Source organism: Lonchura striata, chromosome 19 (assembly GCF_050655825.1).
Source record: "Lonchura striata isolate lonStrDom1 chromosome 19, ASM5065582v1, whole genome shotgun sequence".
Taxonomy (NCBI): domain Eukaryota; kingdom Metazoa; phylum Chordata; class Aves; order Passeriformes; family Estrildidae; genus Lonchura; species Lonchura striata.
This window is the reverse complement of record NC_140721.1, coordinates 2222487-2245457: the sequence shown is the minus strand read 5'-3', so window position 1 is coordinate 2245457 and position 22971 is coordinate 2222487. Positions and strand designations below refer to the sequence as shown.

Below are 22971 nucleotides of genomic sequence, written 5' to 3'. Positions count from 1 at the left end.
AGGTGGTATTATTTGTACAGGTTTTTCTGCTGGGAATTCTTTATAAGTAATCAGTACCGGTTACCTGTATTTGTGGTAATCATTCAGAATGCTGTGATCGTATTTTTGTGTCGCCACTTTGAATTTCAGTTGCTCAGAATATCGGGGGAAAATGCTGCTTTTGTCAGCTTCAGAAAATAAGGCTGACTTTTAAGCAGTTTCATTTATTGCAATCCCATTTTGGTAGTAACCAAAGGTTGTGAAGGTGTGGTTAAAGGCTCACAATATAAATAACTGTAGCTAAAATGTAACTTCTGTTCAAGGAGATGAAAGTGCCAGAGCGGCCTGGTGCTGATGGCCTTTTCCACCCTTGAACAGGAGACAGTCCTGCTGTTTTATTTTCCTCTCTTTCCTTGGCACAGGCAGCTGACACTGCTGTGGTGACGTGGCCGTGTGGATGGGCACGGTGAAGTTGTCTTGTGTCCACCAGTGCAGGTCACAGGAGTCTCATCAGCCTCCCTGAGATCTGTGTCTGCCTGTGCAGCCTGGCAGTGGAAGGCAAGGGATGCTATTTTAGACATCTCTTTTTATGAGTTTTGCCAATTGTGGTCATCTTATTTATAGTAGCCAGAGGCACAAAGTGGTGTTGCTGTGGAAAAAGGTATGAGATGAGAAGTGAGCAGAGCTATTCCTGACCCCACAGACCTCCTTCTGAGGATGGATTCTTTGTGAGGAGATGAAATCCTTGGGCAGGTCATTAGAGGTGAAGTCAGAAGTGCTTTGTTCCAAACTGAGCATAAAATTGTCAGTTATTTTATCAAGCTGAATTTGTGGTGGCATGAACTGGTACTGTGGCTCTCGAGCTTGTTGCTTTCTTCTCAGACCTAAGCTCCAACAGCAATTTTCTGCCTATGACAGTGCTGCAAGTCAGCCAGTGTCCTGTTTTGGTGGGATTTTCCAATATTTGTCCCTGATTTCCCACTCCTCTCCTACCACTGTGTCCATCAGGCTGTCTGGCTGCTCTGGCCTTGCCAAGGAGATGGTGCTCTAAAGCCTGCCTTATCTTTTACTTCTCCTGCTGCCAGTCTTGACACCCAGCTCCTCAAATGAATGTCTTTTGGGCCAATAAAACTTTCTAAAAAGAAGAACTTTTTATCACTATTGTATTAGCTCCTGTATTAGCACAGCAGCTCCTGCACTGTTCTGTGTTGTATATAGAATATTTTAATAAGAATTCTAGGAAAGAGATTCCTGTGTGGTATTGGTGGCCAGTTTATTTCAGATCCCTATGGATTGTATTTCCTAGTGGCTGTTAATACGTTCTGCTTCAGTAACTTTGAGAGGATAATTGTAGTCTGAGCATAATTTTTTGTAGGTACTTGTGAATTATGAAACTGTAGAATCACTAGTCAAAGTTTCTGTGAATGCTGCTTAGAGCAGGTGTAATTCAGGCCATTCCCAGCTAAATGATCTATGCTAAATATTGAGTCAGGGAACCACTTAAAAGAAATGTTGGTGAATAATCATGGATCTGTTGAATTTGGGCCAGAGAGGAGGGCAGAGTTTTCCTTCTGCTCAAAGCAAGGTACAATTTTTGTTTCATGAATGCAGGATGGAAGAAGGGGAACTGCCACAACATCAGCATGGTCAGTGAGCATAGAATTTGGAGAAATGAGTGACTGCTGATAAATCCATTTAATTGTGTTTGGTCCTGTGCTCAGTGATCTCTGAGAAAAAGAGCAAAATGAAAGCACAGAAATAGTGCTGTTGTTGGAGAATGCACATGCAGTTAAAATGTCAGCTAGCAGCGAGGCAAAACTTGCAGGTGTATCAATTCCACAGGTTTTGCCTTTGGAGAGCTCATGGAATAATGGTTTTTAAGGCAGTTTTTTTTCCTCTGGTTGTGTCTCTGAGATGGCACCAACTGGAGAACACCAAAGTAACAAAAACCCTCTCTAACCCACAAGGAGCTTGGTGATTGTGTGCCAGTAATGACTAATGTGAGATGGGCAGAGGATAAATCTTGCTAATGACCTTTTGTGTCCTGATTGAATTTGAAAAATAGCTACATTTGTTTTATTTAAATCAAGGCAAATATATCTGGTGTCTGATCATTAACATCCTCAAGCGTACAGATGTCATAAATCTGACAAGAGCATGATGGAAAACTTGTGCAAATATATAATCATCTAGTTGAGGCTGTCGATCTCAGCTTGGTGACAAATCCATGGACTCAGCCCTTCAGCCCATGGAAAACTGCTTTTTAATACTCCAGATTATGAAATTAACTTTCTAAATCCCAGACATCTTTTTAGGAAAAACAGTCAGTTTTTAGTAGTTTATTCTCTTCTTTCTGTATTCCAGGAAGGAGATTGTTCTGCTTTATTTTCTCTTATAGCTGAAAACCAGAGCTTGACCATGATAGAGAGGTGAAGGTTCTTTGGAATATGTTATTTTCTAAGGGTAAAAACCTGTGCTTTTCTGAGCCTTGAGTTTCAGAGGCATGTGCTGAAAATGCCTACAAGTCTCTCAGCCTTTTTTTTTAAGCTATCAGAATGAATAGAATCCACTGTGAAGACAGTCAAGATTCTGCAGCGAGGCTTGTTATGTCAGCCAGTATTTGATGGCTTCAGGGCTCTGTCATATGATGAAAGCAGGTATGAATGCAGAGCTTCACACTTCCTGTTTATAAAGCTGCAGAGCTGCAAGTGGCCGCTCAAATTCACAGAGCAGTAATTATTTCACAACTCTGGCATTCAGTTGTGGTGCTAGTTTTGGGAGGGCACCTCAGCAGTCTCTGTTGAACATGGATTTCAAAGGAAGGAGGGACTTGGGGAATTCTACTGAAACTACCATGAACTGATGAGGAGATGCTCCTTAGAATCATGGACTGGTTTGGGCTGGGAGGGACCTCAGAAATCATCTTGTTCCACCCCCCTGCCATGGACACCTTTCATGAGACCAGGTTGCTCCAACCAGCTCCAACCTGGCCTTGGACAATTCTCTGAGCAACCTGTGCCAGAACCTCACCACCCTCACAGGGAGGAATTTCTTCCTAATTTCCAATCTAACCCGCTCTCTGTCAGTGTGAAGCCATTCCCCTTCTCCTGACACTCCAGGCCCTTGTGAAAAGTCTCTCCCTGTGTTTCGTGTCAGCTCCTTCAGGTACTGGGGGGCTGCATTAGGTCACCCCAAAGCTTCTCTTCTCCAGGCTGAACAATCCCAATTCCCTCACCCTTTCTTCCCAGCAGAGCTGCTCCATCCCTCTGATCATCCTGGTGCCTCCTCTGGACTGGCTCCAGCAGCTCCAGGTCCTTCTGGATTGCTCCTCAGGCCTGGGGGCAGCTCTGCAGGTGGGATCCCACCTGAGAGGGCAAAACCCCCATTTTCTGCTGCCCACGCCGTGGGGTCAGCTCAGGACACGGGGCATGTCCAGCCTCTCGCCCACCAGCACTCCCAAATCCTTCTCCCTCCAGCTGCACTTGATCTGGAGTTGGTTTGTAATCTGTAATTCTTCAGCTGCTTAATTGCAGCCACCACCTTCTCCTTTACCTCAGGTTCCACGCTGAGGGAAGTGAACTCGGGGGGTTTCAGCCTCTTGCTTAGGACTCCCCAAGTTATTTCCTGTTGGAAATGAGGAACATTGGTGGGGTGGACTTAAGTCAGCTAACGGTAAATTTCCTTTCCTGAGATACCTTTTGTGGTCTTCAGAGGCTCTTTATGAAATACCAGTTAAAAACTTACAAATTAGGGGTAAATATTGCCTCCTGCTTGGGCTGCTGCAAGTGCTGTGGTTCTGTGGGGGATGATTGCATCCTTTTGGTAGGTTTTTAGTAATTCTTAGATGGTTCCCAAGCACGGCAGAAACTTGGTGATTGCCCAAGTGTTGAATGTGCAGTGTGTGATGCAAGTCTGAGAAAAGAGGATTTAAGAGCATAGGTGTTTCATAAATAAGAAAAAGTTGAGCATCTTAAAGGAAAAAAACCCTCAAAAAGTTGAATTATGATTCAGTAAATGTTGGGAATCCTCTGGTTTCTCACTTCTCAGGTGAATCATGTCTCTAAATAGGAGCAGGCTCACAATATTAGCTGCAGTTTTGTCCTGTCAGCGTGTTACTGGAGATTCCAATCAAAGCAGTCAGGAAAGCTGCCAGGGGAGTTTAAATAGATATCATTCCAGCCATGGGGCTGGAGGTCACAGGATAAGCTGAACAAATCCTCATTTTGAGTGTTAAATATCTTGATATAAGTGAAAAGACCACTATCATGCTGTTCTATATGTAATACATTTTCTTATCTTGATGTAGACTGAGACCGAGTCCTCAAAACATTTATTTGGATTATAGATTATATGCCTATGTATCTCACAGGTCATAAACCTGAGCTTTATTTCTTGGATTTTAATCAATGACATCAGTTGTTTTATAGTTTCTAATCAGTTTCTAGTTTTTCCTCCTGTAACACCAGGCTTTTTTAGAAATGTACATGCCCAGAGAAAGTTGTTGAACTTTCATCCTTAGAGATTTCCAAGATCTGCCTGGACAAAACCCTCCGGAAGCTGGTTTGAGTTCAGCCTTGACCCAGTTTCAAGCACAAGGGTGAACCAAGTGACCTCCTGAGATACTTTCCAACCTGATATCTTCTATAAAATATTTCTGTTCAGCTTGAATTTTGTGAAGTCTTGTTTTGATGAAGTCCTAAATCTACCTGACAGTGTCCTACGGTGGGGGGGGGGGGGGGAACAAAAGGACAAAAATAGAAACTAGGAAGTTGTTCAGTGTGAGATGAAGCATCTCTAATGAAATGTGAAAGGAAAAAAAATAAGAGGGGACTACTTTGAATCCTGTTTACTTGACTTGTAACAGTTTCAGGCTTTCTGGCTGCTGGCACTACGGCAGGAATGAGTAAAACAACCCTCACCCCTTTGCTCTGCTCAAGGGAACTCGGCCCACTGTCTCCTTTCATAAAATAAGTAAGGCATTCAGTTCTTTAGTACTCAAGAAAATGAAATCAGATTAAAAAAATGGGCCTCTGAAGGGATGACAAGCCTGTGAGAATGAAAAAGAGCACAGCATTAACAAGTAATGTGATGAAGTGTCTATTGAGTTCTGTAAATTAGGATTATTGTACAACTCCTGCTTTGAGGTAGGACTGGGTGGGGTTTTTCTGTGTTTAAAGACCTAGATGTTACTAATATCTGTCATTCAAGAAGTGTCATTGTCTTCTGAAAATTGAGTGTATTTTGGTTAGGTTTTGAAGTCATACAGTGCTATAAATATTTTGCTATATGGGAGGTCTAATGAGTACAGAGCTCTTAGGATATCTTAATTATTATTAAAATAATGTTGCTCTGTTCTGGTCCAAGAAGAAGTTCTAAATATTGTGAGCATAAAGAAAACTGATGGAGGAAGGGTAGGACAAGTGTGGCGTTTTCAAACAGCAGAATTGGTTCTGTCCACTGACTTTGGTTATTTCCAAGCCTGATGTAAATCAGGAGTGCCCAGGTGGGGTTTTTAGGGCCTCCTCCAGGCCTCCTTTAGGGCTCCTCTTTGCCTGATGGTTTCCTAGTTTGAGTTTCTGTATAGAAAATAAAGTTCTGTGGGTTAATTCTAATTAAGACTTTCAATTCTTAGTCATTTTAAAACAAGTTATTTCTTAATTTGGTCCATTCCTTGAAGCAGGTGCTTTTTCTATAAGTTGTACTTAGTCTGAATTATTGTGAATGTCCATGTGATATTTGCAGTATTGAAGAACTACAAAAAGCATCTTTAACATTTAATTTTCATATGAAAAGGTCATTTACATAATGAGACAATGAAGCCTTTGGGCAAAGATGAATGTAGAAGAAAAATCCATTAAGGTAGATTCTGCCTAAGAGTTTGAAAGGGTCTAATTCACCAAACTTTGAATGCTGGATTATTGCTAGCACTTACTGGAATAAAATTCCCTGCTTGCCTAAAAAGAGTGGCAAAATCCTAATGCACATTTTCTTTTGTGATTTCTTCAGGGACACCTTACCTTTGTTAGTGATGACTCCATATCTCATAGGCTGTATAGCTTTAATGTTTGCAACTGAGCTGTCTAATAGTAGTTTTCATTTCTTTTTTTATATAAGGAATTTGAACACCTCTGAGAAATGGGGACTTTTATGGGGTTGTATTTACAGCTGAGCAGGGCTGACATGGTCCCTGCAGGTGGGGCTTATTTGGCAAGTGCATCATTTTGAAATGTTGCTTTATTAATCCAATGTAAAATCTCTTCTGCATTTCTGGTTTTTAATGGCTGTAAACTGCGTTCAGATCTTGGTTTGACACTAAACGTGTCTGCATGTGGGTTTTGTAATAGTTCACCAAATCTGCTTAAAAACTGATGCGAGTTATAATCAATCAGAATTTTTCTATATAGCCTACTAATTAATTAATTAGAATGGCAATTAAAGGAAATTCCTTAATTATTTTAGTGCATGTGCCTAAGTCCTAGAGATGTGAGGCTCTTGGTTTAATAATCTAAAAGTTTAAGAAAACCATTTGTCTTATAAAAACAGAGTAACATTTGCAACAGGGCCTTTATTTGGTGTTGAATAAAAGGAGCTGGCTGAGAAAGGTTTGGGCAAGAGCTAATCAGGCAGTTTGTAGTGACCAGGGTTTATTTCCCATTGAATAAATGTTATTTAATGTGGGACTGGTGCAAGCCCTGAAATAGTTCCTCACTGAATCATTGCCTCCCCTGGAGTGCTCAGCTGTCACAGGTAGGGTGAGCTGGCAGATGCAGTGACATGCCCTGATCTTCAGGGTGTTTAAATCCTCCTTTTAACCTGTCACAACCCAAGCCTCTCCCATCCCATGGAAATGGGCTTTTGAGGCGACCTGTGCTTCCCATGGGATGTATTTAGGGCGAAACAAGGTATTAATGGTGGTGTTAATGACCTGCACGGGTTCCTGTGCCCACCATGGAGTTCTCTGCCAACCACAGTTCCTGGCACAGGGATGCTCCTGAAAAACCAGCAGAGCCAGCCCTCCCTCGTGCTGGGAACACTGGGCAGACTGAGATGGGCAGAAAGAACGTCTGGCTTTGTCAGACACTGCGGTTCTGACTTTTGGAGTGGTTTTAAATAGTCACAGAGACAGTCTGTACCTTAAAAAGAGCTCTGACTTCCTCCTGGTCAGGCTCTGCAGCCACAGGGCCGGGCAGTGGGAGCTGCTCCGGGCCAGGCACTGCTCCCCGCAGCAGCTACAAAGGCAAAAGGAATCTCTAACATTTATTTTGATTTTTTTTTTAACGTCCAAATCCTTTGAAGCTGTTTCACTTAGAGTCTGAATTGGGCCCACAAGCTATGAGAGGCAATGTCATTGGGCCAAAATAAGGGCGAATTACATTCTGTATAAAAATGTAGGCTTCATCCTTTCAAAATAAAACTTACTACAAGCCCTTTGGAATTCTTCCTCAAAGCCAGTGATTTTATTCACATTGTATCTCTCTTTTTGTTAGCTGGTCTTTCAATTGTCATCCACTCAGAGTTTAATTTCATGTTAAGTGTTTAATATAGAATGAATGCTTATGTTTCTTTTGTGTTTTGAATGGATGTTCCTTATCTCAAATCTGGTGATAATGGAACAAGGGTTTGTGACAGATTCCTGAGCTGAAATATTTTAACAGGAATTTCTATCTGATTTAAGCTTGCCCTCTTCCAGTTGGAACTCACTGCAGATCCTGATGAAGAGTCCTTCTCCAGCTTCCTTGTAAGCTCCCTTCAGATGCTGGAATTGTTTCAGATGATTAATTTTACTCCACTAGTTTGCAAAATTTGTTCTTTTAAAATTTTGAGACCTTGAATGAAATAAAGTGGAAGAAACACAGAGCCCTAAAAGGAACAGGAAGTACCAGATTGAATAAGTTTGTGGATGTTGGGGAAAAAGAACTGAAAGTATTGGGATAGTAATTATGGGAACTTGAGTTTTGCAGATTGAATTTGTTCTAAAAATGAACTTGAATGTGGCATCATGAATGTATTTTGGGCTGAAGAAGCACTTCTTTTCAATCCCTGTTTCTAGCTGTTAGGTGTTATCCAGAAGCAAAATCTTACTCTGGAAATTTCCTAGTCTTGTCAAGATTTCTAGCACATTTTCCCTTGTGATGTGATACAGTTAAATCCTGGATTTCAGTTTAAAAATTGAAAAAGTGGGTTTGCACTTTGTACAGCTGAAACAGGAGTGCTTTAGGAGGAATGAGCAGGAGCTGTGGGTTGCATGAGCAGCAGCTGGTGCAGTCAGGGTCTGTGTTGTGGCAGGATCTTAGGGAGGGCTGTTATCAGTGGAACAGTAATGTCAGAACTTTTTAGTGTCTGTTTTCCAATCCTGCAGCTAACACCATGATTTGTCTTTGCCTAAAGAATTATAATTGACCTTTTTGCCATTAACCAGTTCCCCACTTATTGTTGTTGCCTGGAATTCAGCGTTGTCTTCTGATCACCTTGGTTAAAGAATGGTGGAGTAAATGTGTTGTGAGAACTAATGTTATTTTAAAATAATGAGTAGATTGCAATGCTGATAGGGCAGAGCAGGACAAAACCACAACATGCACTAATTTCAGTGCAGAACACAGGATAAATATCTGCAGAGGCCACAGTGTTACAGGGCTAGAGGTTAAAAAGCAGAATAGAAAATACTTGATAAATATAGAATCATAAAATGTTTGTAATTTATTATGTAAATGTACTGCTGCTAATAGAGACTGTAATGTCCTTGAGGATATCTTATGAGTCTCTCCAGGGATTCAGGGAGAGATTCCAGCTGCTGCCTCCATTCAGGGCGCTGGGGCTCTTTGGTGTGCAGTCATTCTGACACCTTTTCTGTTTCTGTGAACAATGGGCAGTGTGTTCCCAGCAATCTCTGGAATTGGAGCCATCCCATCCCATCCATCCAAGCTGCTCAGTGGCCCTGCAGTGACTGGGAGCTGCTTTCCCATGCAGCTGGCCCAGGGTGCATCTAAATGTGCTGTTTCATCCTTCCCATGGAGGGCCTTGGGAATAATGTGCAGCTAATGTTGAATATCTGCAGTGAAGAATTCTCTAATGTAGAACTAGCATGGCATCTTTCAGGATAATCCTAAATATGAATCCTGGCATGTTAATTGAGGATTTTCTTAACAGGAGATGCAGCAATGGCAATGGAGTTTGGAAATAGTAATGCTAATTGTTTGCTATTGTCTGTTAAAAAAAAAAGCTCTGATTCAGTTCTTGATGTTCTACCAACCATGTAATGGGGTCCCAGAACTCAGCACATGGTGGTTTTTATTTCTTCTCTCCCTGGTCCAGTGTCTGTATTTGTGATGGTGCTGGTATTTTTCACAGGTTGTATATCAAGCTTGTCATTATGTGTTTGTAACAACGCAACAGGAGACAGAAATTTGGGACCTGACACTAAAATATTCCCTTTACAGCTGAGTTTGAGAGGATATTTTAGACAGATGTGTCTCCTAGAGTGGGAATAGGAAGGCTGGAAGCAGAGAGCCTTCTCTTGGCCATGTGAATACACACGTGTGGACACTTGTGCCAGGACACTTGTCTTGCAAGGGAGTCATATTTTTCCTCTGACTTCAGAAATTAAGATGTAGCAATGTATAAATATTATCTGAATCTTTTATTATTCGTGTCATAGTATGTAAGTACTGTGCTTTACTAAATTTGGCTCTTTTAGCTGCCAGAGGCCAACACTGGAGTGAATATTTGATCAAAACTATGCCAGCAAACCCAAATTAAAACTCCTTCCTTGCCTCTCATCCTCACTGAAGGTGATGGGAAGCTCTGACTTCCTATGTAGAAGTTACAGCTTCTGTTTAACTTTCAGCCTTAGACTATAATTTTTTACTTAAAGAACAATTCATATTACAGCTGCATTTGGTATCTTTGGCACTGTTGAGAGACAGGATGTGAAATATTTGTTGTATTTCAATTTATTTTGTAGCACGGTCCTTATGTGGTGCTTGCATTTACATAGTTGGCACTTGCCTTTCATTTTAGCAGGGTGTTTATTTCTTGGAAATGAGTTCTGTATTGTAATTTTGTGAATCTTAACAAGCATAAATGTCTCAATGATTTTCATGGTGGTAATAAAGCAGAAGCAGCTTTTTTGAATTGTGGCAGAAGCTGCTCTGCTCACCTATAACAGCACAAACTTTCAGTGTGTTTGCCAGGAAAACTGATGAAGGGACAGCTCAGGAAAGCAGAGTTTAGTTTCTAATCTAAGCAGGACTAAACATTAATTCTAAATGCTGGAAGGATTGAGAGCTAAAGCATTCACCTGGGAAATCATGGACAAGCCACAGCTATGAAGGTTCATCAGAGGAAAACAGCAGTGGAAAGGGAAAGCACATATTGGGAACTCAGGTGAAGATGGGCATCCCAGACTCCTGATTAATTTTTAGTCCATGTTATTTTTTGGAGAGTAGTTCAGGATTCTCAATGCTGCTGTTCAAGATGTGTGCTCTGTTTAAAACCATTTAAAACTTGTCCCCTTTTTGCCCCTTTTTCCAGCCAGCAGAGTGGGTGGGAAAGGTGACAGACTGGGATGATCCAGGGCTAGGAATTACTCCTGGAGAATGAGTTCACCAATTCTTTACTTGACAGCAGGAATCATTTTTTGTCTCTAATACATAATACTGCAGTTTACAGTGCTTAAATTTGCAGTTGTAAAAATGGTAAAATAGATTTTGGTGATCTGCCAGGTTTTGTGAATTGTCAGGTTTATCCCATGGCTCGTATGGATGGACCAGGGAGCTAGTTTAATTCCTGAGGATCTAAAATATGGCCAATAAGATTTCCATGCTCAGATAGTGGGAGGATCATTCCTCTGCTGTTATTATTATTATTATTATTTCACTGGCTGTTATTACCAGTTCCTCTCCACACTGGCCTTACTGGGAGAGTTAATCAAACAGCAACGTGCCCTGATGGAAATCAAAAGGGATAAACCAGGCTGGGAATGCTGGAATTCTTATGGGAATAGGGACTGTGACGAGTAAGCTCTTTGAAGATTAAAAGCATCACATAAATGCTAAGAATTCATGTTACAGAAAATTGCCAAATCCTATTGTAATGACTAAATCTCCTTGCACTCCCTGCACAGGAGATGTTGAACTTTTGGTATGCATTAGGGGAAGGTCTGATAGAACCAGGGAAAGCTTTAGCCACAGGATGAGCCACTGCGACCAAAAACAAGGAATAGGTGGGAGATAAAAATACAACTGGATTGAATAATTCAGTTTTTTTTTTTTTAATACCCAAACTGTGGTGGTGTTATCCTTAAATTCCTGTTACTGGTAAATGTGTGAAGTCTTTATGGAGGTGCTATTTCTGGTATTCCAGTCATGAAGTATTCCTTAGGAGTGGATTAATTTTTCCATTAGGGAAAGTAGGAATTTTTACTCTGTGTTTTCTCCCAAAATATCCCCAAATGGATTCCTTTTTAGCAAAAGTGTGTGGGTGTGGTGGTTGACTTTTTAGTATAGCTTGTTCATTTATCTCAATTGTATTTTGCAGTTGGTTCCTCCAATTTGGGGTTGTTCCCAAACACACTTTACTTTCACTTGCACATTTTACCTCTTTGAAGCTTTTTAGTAATTGCTTTGGTTCTTGACAACTTCATAACCACAGCCATTAAGTCACAATAAAGACTAATGAAAAAAGTAATAAAATTTCCATGTATAACTAGGATGAAGATTCCTAAGGGAAATATTGAGTGAATGATTACAGGGGAGATAATTGTCTGGTTAGAGAATTATATGCCCTGTGAGTTTGATATTGAACCTCTAAAATTGTCACTTAAAAATCAAAATATTAGAATAATGAAAAATCCTGAGCTGGAAGTGAGGAAGAACTTCAGACAGGTGATTTCTTTCTTGCTTTCTGAAGGATGAGCAAGTTGTCAGTTTTATTAGAATTCAGAATTTGGTTAGTTTTAGTAAAGAATAAATGCAATGTTATGCTGGTGGTTGCAAATTATTGCTTGCTTTGTGTACTTGTGATGTGCAGGGCTGGTGGGATTTTGTTTTCTAAGGCACTGACTTAGCAAGCAGCATTTCACTGAGTAGTGACGTTGGAAATTCAGATTTTGGGGTGTGTTTGGAGAGTAATGAGGGCATTTTGATGCTTCCATTTCTAGGGGAAATTACCAGTGCTTCACTCAGATGAGCTGGAAAGGTTCTTGACCCTTCACCTTGACTGACCTTTTTATCCTGTGTTTTCTCTTCCTGCTTATGCAATGTTTTGTTTCCTGTTTTGACTTTCAGCATGATTGGTACGTTGTGGTTTTCTCCCCTGGTTGGGCTGGTTTGGGTTTTGTGCTGGGAACCTGTGAATCAGAATAAATCCTTTATTTTCACATAGCCAAATGAAGTATTTCAGGCTTTTGGGACAAAGATTGGCTTTTTGCTGTGGTTACTGCTGCTCCTCCTAATGGTTTGCAGGGAGCTTTTATGATTCTGGTGCTGTTTCTGTGTCCAATTAGTTCTACCTGATGTTAATTGGTCAGTTTATAGTAGCCAGGACAGATTAATTCCACCTTCCCCTCAGTTAAACACTTGGAGTTCTGCCCTTTTCACTGATTAAATCAGCTTTTTACTAGTAGCTTGTAGTGCTTTTACACAATATCTTAGCTCATTTATCACACATCTGTCTGATGCAGGCTGGAGTTTATATCCATTTCTCAGCTGAGACAAGACATGGGGAGGTTAAGTGTCTCTTGCCTGCATGTCTCAGGCAGCACGAAGAGTTCAAATGTTTTTATTTGTCACCTTTGCTCCATCAGACAAGTGGCTGCTTTTGGAAAGCTGTGCTTTGGGTCTCAGCCTCCATTTCTCAGCATTTTACATCAGTGTGCTTTAATCTGGAAGGATGGGAGGAAAGTGTTGTAAGGGAAGGTGGTTTTGTGACTGGCCTGACTTCGCAAATAAATATTAAATAGGAAATTTAAATACATGTATTATGTTTGCTCTTGGTGCATATATCACAGTAAGGTGTATAATAATTTTTTCCTAAGCTACAATAACTCCACTAGGCCTGACCAATCATTCCTTTTAACCTTTTAGCAGAGACTGTAGTATGGCAGTTCTTTTATTCCTTATGTTCAATAGTTACATCATCAAAAATATGTAAAATTAAGGAAGATTTTAAGTTCCTTCTTGCAGTATTTGAATAAAACACTTTGAGGTAATTTTTGCAAACCTTAGCTCAGAGATCTCTAAGGAAGTATCACAGAATATGCAGTGTAGATACTTTGAGTAGTGAGGAATTGGCTTTGATGTAACCATTTTCTCCTCTCTTTTTGCAAAACAGGACGTATAAAAGCAGAAATATCAATATTACTTGTATTTAGCCATGCAGTTATATTTTTATGATGACTTAATAATTTTCACTAGCAGCGGGTAACAGCAGAGCAGCTTTTGCTGAGGCAGGTATTTGCTGCCCAGTTTTTGTTGTCAAAAATTGTCCTTTTGGAGGGGACATACCCCAAACCCTACATTGCTCACAGGGTATTTTAGAGCCTTCCCAGAAGGTGGGGGTGGGATTAGATCTACAGGATGTGAAAGAAAAAAAATTCTAAAGTGAATAGAGGTTCTGAAATGGATGGAGAAATGTGGCAGCAAAACTTGCAAAGCTCCACTGGAAGGGTTGATTTCCTCCAGCTTGGTTTGAACAGTTTTATAGGGATGGCAAAACAAGGTTTAAGTCTAGACTTGGACTTGCATAATCTGAGCTTCAGATACAGGAAAACTCCAGGATAACTTGGTGACAAATATGTGAAAGCAGAGTAGAAGGAGGTGGTTTCCAGCAGGGACCAGTTTTGGAAGGTAATACACATTTTATTACCTGGATAGATGGGAATTAAACAAAAAAAATGTGGACTAGTACATCCATATAAAGAGCCTGAAATTTAAGTAACACTGGGAAACTAAAAATACCCTCAGCAGTTGGTGAGCTGAAGGTTTGTTACAATTACTTTAAGCCGGGTGACATTTTTAGCTGAGGTTGCGTGGTTTCATTTAAACTTTATTAAACAAACTGGAGCTGGAATTTTCCCTGGAGAGTTGGATGCAGCACTAATCTCCTGTTCAACAGTTTGCAGCTTTGTTGGAAACCTTCCAGCTGAGGTGGCACAGGAGCTTTGTGTTAGCAAAGTTACCACAGGCACAGTGACAGGCTGGCACTTTGTTTCACTGGTGATTTTTGGATGTGGGCAGGTAGATTTTTAAGGGTTATCACACAGGATCTTAAGTATTGAAACTTGCCTTTGTTACCTTGAATTAACCTCACAGTCGAAAGGTCACTTGTGTGCTCTGGAGGTGTAAAGAATGAAATGTGAAATTCCAGTTGAGTCGTTTTCCCTGCAATAATATTGAGGTTGTGCCACCTGTTACTGGCAGGTGGGATGTGAAGATGGTTTTTGCTGTGTTCACTGCCACAAACTCCTCCTGGGAAGTTGTTGGTGTCTGTTTTCCCCTGTCAGGCTGTGAATCCAACAAGGGTGCTCCCCATGGTGTGGTGTCTGTCTCCTGTGCCTCATGACAGCAGCCTGTGAATGCTCTTCTCAGAGGTGTTTGTAGACAACTGGCTCCTGGAAGTGTTTGGGGAATCTGTGCCTTTGGAAAAAGTGAATATTCCTAATGAAAGGACTTCAGTCAGTGTAGGAAACAGTGTAGGAGACAGGCTGGTGTCTAAAGGCAGGATGAAAAACCCCTGTGTTCTCTGATGCTTCCTGTGTCTTGGGCTTGTGGAATTGAGAGAAAAAAGGCAGCTTCTGGGGATGTGAGTGTTCTAATTTCTGAAATTATTATAGTTATTATAGTAATAGATGTATTGCTTCCAGAAATGTTCCTTTAATAATTGAAGACTTAGTTTTATTTCCTCTCAAAATGCCATCGTGCTCTATCTCTGTTGAATAATTGGTGCTTTGGTGTTGGGATTTTGAATTCAAATATTTTGCCTTCCAGACTCATAGTAAACATTGATAATATCTTTGATTTATGCTCTGCTCATTTCAGTTGTACTTTCATGTGCATGGATCTAAATGTATAATGAACTTATCTGTACAAAGCTTTGCAGATGATTTTAAATGGGCAGCATCAGTCATTTTAATGGCTCCTGGGGAAGGAATGGAAGTAATTACCTTTCCTGTTATTCCATGACCTTTTTTGTAGTTTCTGTATGCAAACAATAATATTGAGTGGGCTCTGGCAGTAATAATTTGCTTTTGAAATGTAACATGGACTGGCAGTATCAATTTATCACCCCTGTTAAATACATTGATAGTGCTGTTCTTCTTGAAGATCTTGGGAGTATTGCTTGACATGTCTTGTTCCCAACCATCTCCTCACCTTGGCTGGCACTCCAGTCACTCCCATGGATTATGGGAGATACATTTATATGGGATTTTCCCACTCCTGAGCGCTGCCTGGAGTGCACACTGGACAGTCAGAGGTGCTGCAAACATCAGCTTAGCAAATGTTTATCTAGAAACTTTTGCCAAATAACCCAAAACCAGATTGGATTTAATGGTGAGGAGATCAAAGAATTTGTTTTTGTTAAAGATATGTGTGTGTGAGCAGGCATACAAAAACTGCAAAAAATGAGAATAATTTCATCCCAGAACTGTTCTGGATTTAGTCTAAGATCCAGGTTGCTTGCTTTGCTTTGCCAAAATTCCAAAGCCAGGAGCTTCCCTTTTCCGTGATCCCTGAGCAATCCCAACACTCATGAAATGTGGGGAGCTGTCCCTGCTGCTGTAGTGATGTTGTTCTTAAAGGTGGCAGGAGGTGAAGCACTTCCCTTCATCTCCTCCTGGCTTGGGCATTCATCAAAGCACCCCTCTAAAGGCACCAGTGCCTCTGGGTAGATGTTAATGTGAAAAAATGGAATTTAAACACCTTAGAAGCCAGGTAACAGTATGAGACCAACATTCTTCTGCCATGTAATTACAGCAGGTTCGTTTTAGTCAAACAAGATATGTGCTAATGATAATCACCACTGTGCTAATTGATAGCTCTGGTGCTGTGTGGGTTACACTTGAGGTTTATCTCTTAGATACTTTGATTTTTTTTTTCTTTATGGTTAGAAGTACCCAGAATCTGTAATAAAATTTGAGAGGAAACATAACCCAATTTCTGTTTTTACACAATTGTTAAGTGGAGCCAACTTCTGTTTCAGCGTTGACTCGGATTAAAATTAGGGAGGAATATTTTAATGTGATTTACTTTTAAGTATTGATTTTTGATTTTGATGAATGAATTAACTGAAAAGCAAAAGTTTTACTGAGTGTTGGATTAAGCCCTCAAGTGCTCTGTTTTATTTTGGCTGACAAAAAGCTCAACAAGCCTTTGGCCATGGCAGTGTTGTTTCTGTCTGGCTTGTGATAGCAGGGTAAGGAAAATGCCTTGCTATAAATACAGTGACACAGCTCCCGTGTGCAGCATCATTTCCCTGGGCTTCTGCATGCTAAATTGCTTTTCCTGCACCACTCAGGAGCTTCCAGGGGGTCCTGTGCCATTCCTTACAGCTTGGCTTTGGGCAGAGGGCTTGTTTCGTTCCACGAGATCCTTCCCTTCTTAAACACTTTCTTAGAAAGTTGCTTTGTGCTTGTAAAGTCTGAAGGCAGCACTGCTTTCCAGGGAGCTCCCAGGCCACATTTTCTACCTTTGCAGTTGTGAACAAGTTTGAACAGGTGTAGCTGGCAAGCAGATTTTGGCTGTGCAAGGGGATCTTGGGTGAAGAATTACATGTAGTCCAACATGTTTTCCTATTAAATCACACCTTACTGCACCGTCTCATGAACTTGTACTTTATTTGTTTTAAGACAGAAAAGTGGTTAATAGATGAAACTGCTTGAAAGATGCTGTTGGAGCTGCTCTTAATAATATGCACCACTGTTGGTTGCAGATAATTTCCCTGGCTTACATGCAATGCAAAATTGATCATAAAGCTGCCTCATTTTCCTTTGTGTGACAAGAATGGTGCTGAATTTAGAACAAATTACAATCCACTATTGTAGTCAGAAAACTTAGGCAGTGAGCTGTTGTTCACATTGATGGTAACCACAGGTCTGCTTCCTTTGTCTCTTTTCAAGCAAGATTAGATTATTAGATCTCATTTTCCCACTCTTTAGAGGAAATCATGCGTTTAATTTCTTTGTGTCTTTTTATTGTAAAGGTAAACATAAGGAGTGGAGGATTTTGAGATTCTTTAAGCTATTATCTTTCTGTAACATCTTTATTGACCAATTTTTTTTTTCTCTTCTCAGTTACAGACATAGAACTGAAGAGGCTCAAAGATGCTTTCAAGAGAACTTGTGGCCTCTCCTATTATATGACCCAGCAGTGCTTCATCAGGGAAGTTCTGGGTGATGGGGTCCCTCCCAAAGTTGCTGAGGTGAGCTGTGAATTGCTGTTTTCCTGGGAAGCCAAAAGCAGTGGATAATGGGCAGCTGGATGCTGCTGTGCACACACAAATATTTATGGAGTTGATTGAATTGCTTCCCATTTTTTATGGAGCACCACAATGCACCTTCTCTGCCTGGAAATGGTTTTCCAGACTTGGATTGTAGGTGGTCAGGAATGTGCTCCCAACCCTACTGATACCTGGTAGATGATTTGAAGTCAAATATCCTATCAAACCTAAATATCCAGATATAAATTTGGGCAACAAAAAGATTGGGAATTTGTAACAAGACCACAATAACAGATTTTATTTGCTCCGGAGATGCACTTGCTGTTGGTTCTTTTGAGATTCCATTGGCTGTTACTTTGTTTTCTAAAGATGAATCTTTGCAAGCTCTTAAAAATAAATTTGTTCATAACAGATACATGAATGAGCTGAAAAATAACCAAAATCAAAATCTGCAACATGGATATAAACATATATCCATGTGTATATATCTAAAAAATAATAGTAATACCATCCTATACCCATGCATGTTTAAATAGTAATTTTCTTTTATAGAGTTGCCCCTTTCTTGAGGGAGATATCAAAATATTATTGGTAGAGAGACAAAGATTAGGCAGACCTTTCAAATGATCTCTTGCTCCATGTCATTTCTAGTCACAGCCTCTATTTTTGGCATCCTCAGAGCTGTTGACCTCAGAGGCAGCGTGCAAGTCCCCCAGTTTTATTTAGATAATGTGAGTGCTGAAGTGTTGCATTGCTGAAGGTTTTACACTCTGGCAGAGTTCCTTTTCCTCAGCTTCATCTTCATTCTTTTTTCCCTTGTTTTCCCTAAATTTTGGCAAAGAGGATGATACTACTTTACTTCTGTAAACAGTTGGCTTTTTATGTGGGTGTTTAAGGCTTAGTAGGAGAATTTGCAGTGGAAAAGGAGGGGTCTGATTTGCCCAGAGCTTAAAGCCTGCCTTCAGCATGAATTTTTGAGTGTTTTCTGGATGCTTTGAGAGTTGGTAACCCCTAAGATTAAACAAAAAATGTGTTTTTCACAATTGGTTTGAAATAGTATAAAATATTGAAAATTTTATATTCTGTGTTAACTTGTACCTTTATATCCCTTTCAGATTAGTATTAAGGATTAAATTATTGATCTGGTCACAAATAGAGATTCTGGGGTTTCTGCTGCCTGGTTTTTATTTTATTTTTTAAAAAAATCTGTCCTTGAAGACACAATTTTGGTGATGATTCTCTCTTTTAACACTCATGATGGTTATAGAGCAGTTCTTGGTTTCCAGGTGGTGAAATAAAATTAATGGAAGCCTCCTAATTGGTTTTTGATGGCTTCTCATCAGAACTCATCTCAAAAATCGAGTACAAATTATGATGTACTTGTAGCATTCATACTCAGGCAGTGCAGTATCAAATCTGTGAGCTGAAAACTGTAAATTGGGCCAAAATTGGGATTTGAGTCAAGGGATGCTTTGTAATCCCTGGTTTCAGGATGGGGAGAGGCAGGCAAAGTCATTAGGCAGCTAAACCCCTGAATTTTCAGCCTCTCAGTCACTAAAACAGATCATTTGGAGCCTTGGAGCTGGGCTGTGTGCTCTGCATGCTGTCAATAATGGTTTTTCATATCTGAGGAGTGAGAGGCCTTCAGGAATGTGTTAAATTAAAAACATAGGAGTTTTAAACTGGACATGAAACAGAGAACTGAAGCCACTGGAACTTTGATCCAACAATTTGGATGATTGTCCTGCACACAAAACATTTTTAAATATTCAGGACAGTAATGTTCCGGGAGGATCTCTTGGGAGAATGGAATTGAAAATATTAATAAAAGGAAATGTAGAGATGGGTCTTTGTTGTTAAACTGCAGGAAAGCTGCTTAGGTGGTGGGAAACATGAGCACAACTTTGGTTTTTAAATCTTGTTATTCTCTTCAGTTGCCCATGAAACAGAACATGTCAGGCTTAAATTTTATGTTAAAAAGTACTATGTGTCTTATAATTTTACATTCTGAAATGCAGATTGCTGTGATTCTGCCTGGGTGTGGCTGTTTTAAGGAAAGCTGCAACAGCATTAAGTCATTTTGGAAGACACAAAATTGCATCACATTTTGATGGTGCATGTTATCAGAAGCTTTCTAAATGCCACACCAACATGAAAAAATGTGGAGAAATGATGTGTTACATGACTATTCATTGTTTATAAAGTCTTCCCAAGGAAGGATTGAGCAGCTAAACTCCAAGCAATGCCAGCAATTCCATATATTAAATACTGATACATTGGACATTATCCATAGAATTCCTTTCCTCTGTTTATCTCATGAGCAATGCTTGTGTTGTGTTGAAATAATGTATAAATGTAATATTTGGTGCTCATCTGGTCTCACAGCTGAGATGTACAAAGTTCAGCAGAAGTGAGTGGATATTTTAGCTGCATGTTTTTAAAAAGTAATGATTGCAGTGTAATGTGAAGGTAAATTGCTCACATGGATGGTGTAGTCTTGAAGGCATTTGGTGAAAACAGAAGGATTAGACATAAAAAGTGTGGAATTCAAATCTCTGCCTTGAAGCCTCTACAATTGTTGTGGCCAAATAAAGCACAAATTCACTTTTCAGAATTCAGCCCTTCAAGCATTTGGTTTAGGAACAGAAGAGGCTGATGTGGAAATGAAAGTATTTGGGTAATGCTGTATCTCAGGGTGGGATGGAAGTGAGGGTCAGGGTGTTTTGTGGAGAATGAGATCCTGCTGTGCATGGATTGACATTACCATGCCTGCAGAGAGATTTTAGTAGTCCAGAGGGATGGGTGGGCAGACAGACAAGGAGAGGATTTCTGCAGGTGGCACAGCACTGCTGAGGAGCAGCAGTAAATCTGGTGTAGCCACTCTGTGTCAGATGTTCCCTTTTCACCCTCCTGCCACCACAGCACGGTGTGGCTCGGCCAGGTCTAACCTTGCCAGGCTCAGGACTGGTTTTGTTTGGGCACTCCCATTTCCTGGTTTAATTTTGACTCGTAGTGGAAACCACCCCGTGGTGGTGCAGTGACTCACAGGGCTCTGGAGTTCCCCTCTCTGCTGCCAGCCTGCTCTTGGGGATTCCTGCTGCATCCCCTTGATGCCTTTGAGATTATCAGAGCCCAGCCAGGAGGAGATTGCAGCCCTGATAAAGAAATTTGGGGAAACACCACCAGGAGCAAGTGAGAAGTGTCTTCACTGGAGAAGTTTTTATATTGCTGTTCATGACTTTTACCTGTGTTTCACTAAATAAAGGATGATGACCAGAAGAGCTACAAAAGGGTAACACAATTAATAATTGGAGCGTCTTTAGCTGAATGTGGGGTGATGAACCTAAAAACCATGTAAGATGGAGCCTCAGTTATAAGCTTTTGGTTTTACTTCTGACATCTCTGTTTGCCCTGGTTCTGGTTAACTTGTCTATTTTATTCTTCTAGGTTATCTACTGTTCATTTGGAGGAATATCCAAAGGGCTGCACTTCAATAACTTGATAGTTGGATTAGTTCTACTCACAAGAGGCAGAGAGGAGGAGAAAACAAAATGTAAGTGATATAACTTCAAACAGTGGATTGTGAGTGTAAAATGTGACCATTTTACAATGAAGATGGGATTTTTTTAACCATTTTTAGCTGTAGTTTTGGAAATTAAGTGCATTTTTGTTTTCTGTATTCATCAAAATGAAATATTTGCCAAGTCATCATAAATGTCATTGTTGGGATCCTGCAGAAAGCCTCATGGTCTCTGTGGGCAGAGGAAGAAGGGATGGCATTGATATTTTTCAAAGAAAAAGAAAGCATCTGCCTACTGACTTCTGTTGTTTTGTCTCCTCTGTTTATCTGACTTGATAATACTAATTTTTCTTTTGTTTACAGTGGTAAAAGAAAAGGAAGGTCTTGACCTAAACCTTGTGGACCTATACTGAACTTGGATCAGCCTAAGTTTTTAGTCCTTTAGTTGTTGCACAGCCTTTGACATTCTCAGCCAGTTATAAAACTTACATTTGAAAAATGCCACTGCTTACACATATTTCTATTTCCTCAGATATTTTCAGCCTCTTCTCTAATGAATCTGGGAGTTATGTTGTCCGTGAAGAGATGGAGAAGATGCTGCATCTGGTTGATGGGAAAGTCCCAGAGTCACTCAAGAAATGCTTCTCTGAGGTATATCATGTACCTTTCCTCCTGTTGCAGCTACAATAAAGTCAAGATTACATCAAATAGCTTCTTTTTCATATTCATGCACGTATGGGAACAAACTGACCTTGTTCAAATGGGGTAAAAGCTCATGGGTTTTTTGTGTTGTGGTATTCCATGTAATTTATATTGATGAGAACATTATTTGGTGTATAAATGCAGGCATTCTCTGTACTCCTTGGAAAGAGATAATTTCCCAATGGTAATCATGTCATCAGGTAAATTTAAATACTAATATTGCTGGTGGGAACTTAGTCATTAGTGTGAACATTTTATTGCAATCAGGGAAGAAATCTAGAACACAGATCTGAGAAGAAAGAAAATCTGCATCCTGGATTTAAAAATGCCTGACAGCCATAGTTGCTTCAAAATAATAGTTTTATATTATTGCTTTTGTATCATTGTTCCTGCCAGGAGCTACAACATTTAATTATGCTTTAAGTTGTAAAGAGATGTAATCTTTATGGAGCTTGCTGAAGCCCTCCTCTAAAGCAAGGCATTGGTGCTTTGCTATATTCATAGATGATTCTTTGTCTCCAAGGATCCTGATAAATTTTCAGGGTTTTTTGCTTGCCTTGTTATCAGATGACTAAGACCAGCAAAATGGAGATATCACTGTACATTCCTCTGGCAAAAGGATTGACCAGATTGACTGGAAGCTTTAATTGTGGCTATCAGGTTACTTAATTACTTCACATTTTATTGTTCTCTGTTGGAGATGGCTCTGGTTGTGGGCAGTGCCTGAGCCAGATTCTGATCTGGCCCTTGTGTCCTGTTGGCTTTTGATGCAGCAATTGCATTTCTGAGTCCAGGCTGCAACCATAAATCCTGAGTCCACTGCCCTCCAGCTTCTGGAGCTGACCCTCGGTGCCATTTCCTATTTATAATTTCCCATCAGTGTGGTGTGATGAATTGCACCCTACAAGTTAATTGCACACTGTCCAAGAAATCCAGAAATACTTTATGAAGCCTTGCAGGAAGATGAGTATCAATCTGGGCTTCAGAGCATTTTCCTGTTCAAGAAAATGCTGCATATTGATTTTTCCTTTAAAATGAAAATAGTGTAATAACCCACTCAGCAGGATTTACTGGGCTCTTCATCATCCACGGTCATTGCTGGAGAGTGAGAAAGTTTAATGTTCCTGCTGTGGGCCTTCCTGCCTGCCTTATGGAGGATGGCTTTGGTTTCAAGGATGATGTTTATAGGCACTTCTGTTCATCAGAATTATTGCATGTACTCAGCTAGAAATAGAAGCTTTAGAATATATTTGTGTTTCCCTTTTGTTTCTGAAATACAGGGAAAAAAAATCAGTGATAACTGCATTGCTCAGGTCCCATCATAATTCAGCTGTAAT

At 40.2% G+C, this 22971-nt stretch overlaps 1 protein-coding gene across 5 annotated transcripts in view; it reads left to right on the top strand.

Moving 5' to 3' along the window:
* The window catches only part of USP32 (ubiquitin specific peptidase 32), a 61743-nt gene that overhangs the window by 1938 nt on the left and 36834 nt on the right, over positions 1-22971 (top strand). For all 5 annotated transcript variants that reach the window (XM_085557217.1, XM_077787576.2, XM_085557215.1 and 2 more), the window contains exons 2-4: positions 17267-17394; positions 20860-20965; positions 21465-21583. In XM_085557217.1, coding sequence (XP_085413343.1) covers positions 17267-17394; positions 20860-20965; positions 21465-21583 — 353 coding nt within the window. The remainder of the gene's footprint in view (positions 1-17266; positions 17395-20859; positions 20966-21464; positions 21584-22971) is intronic.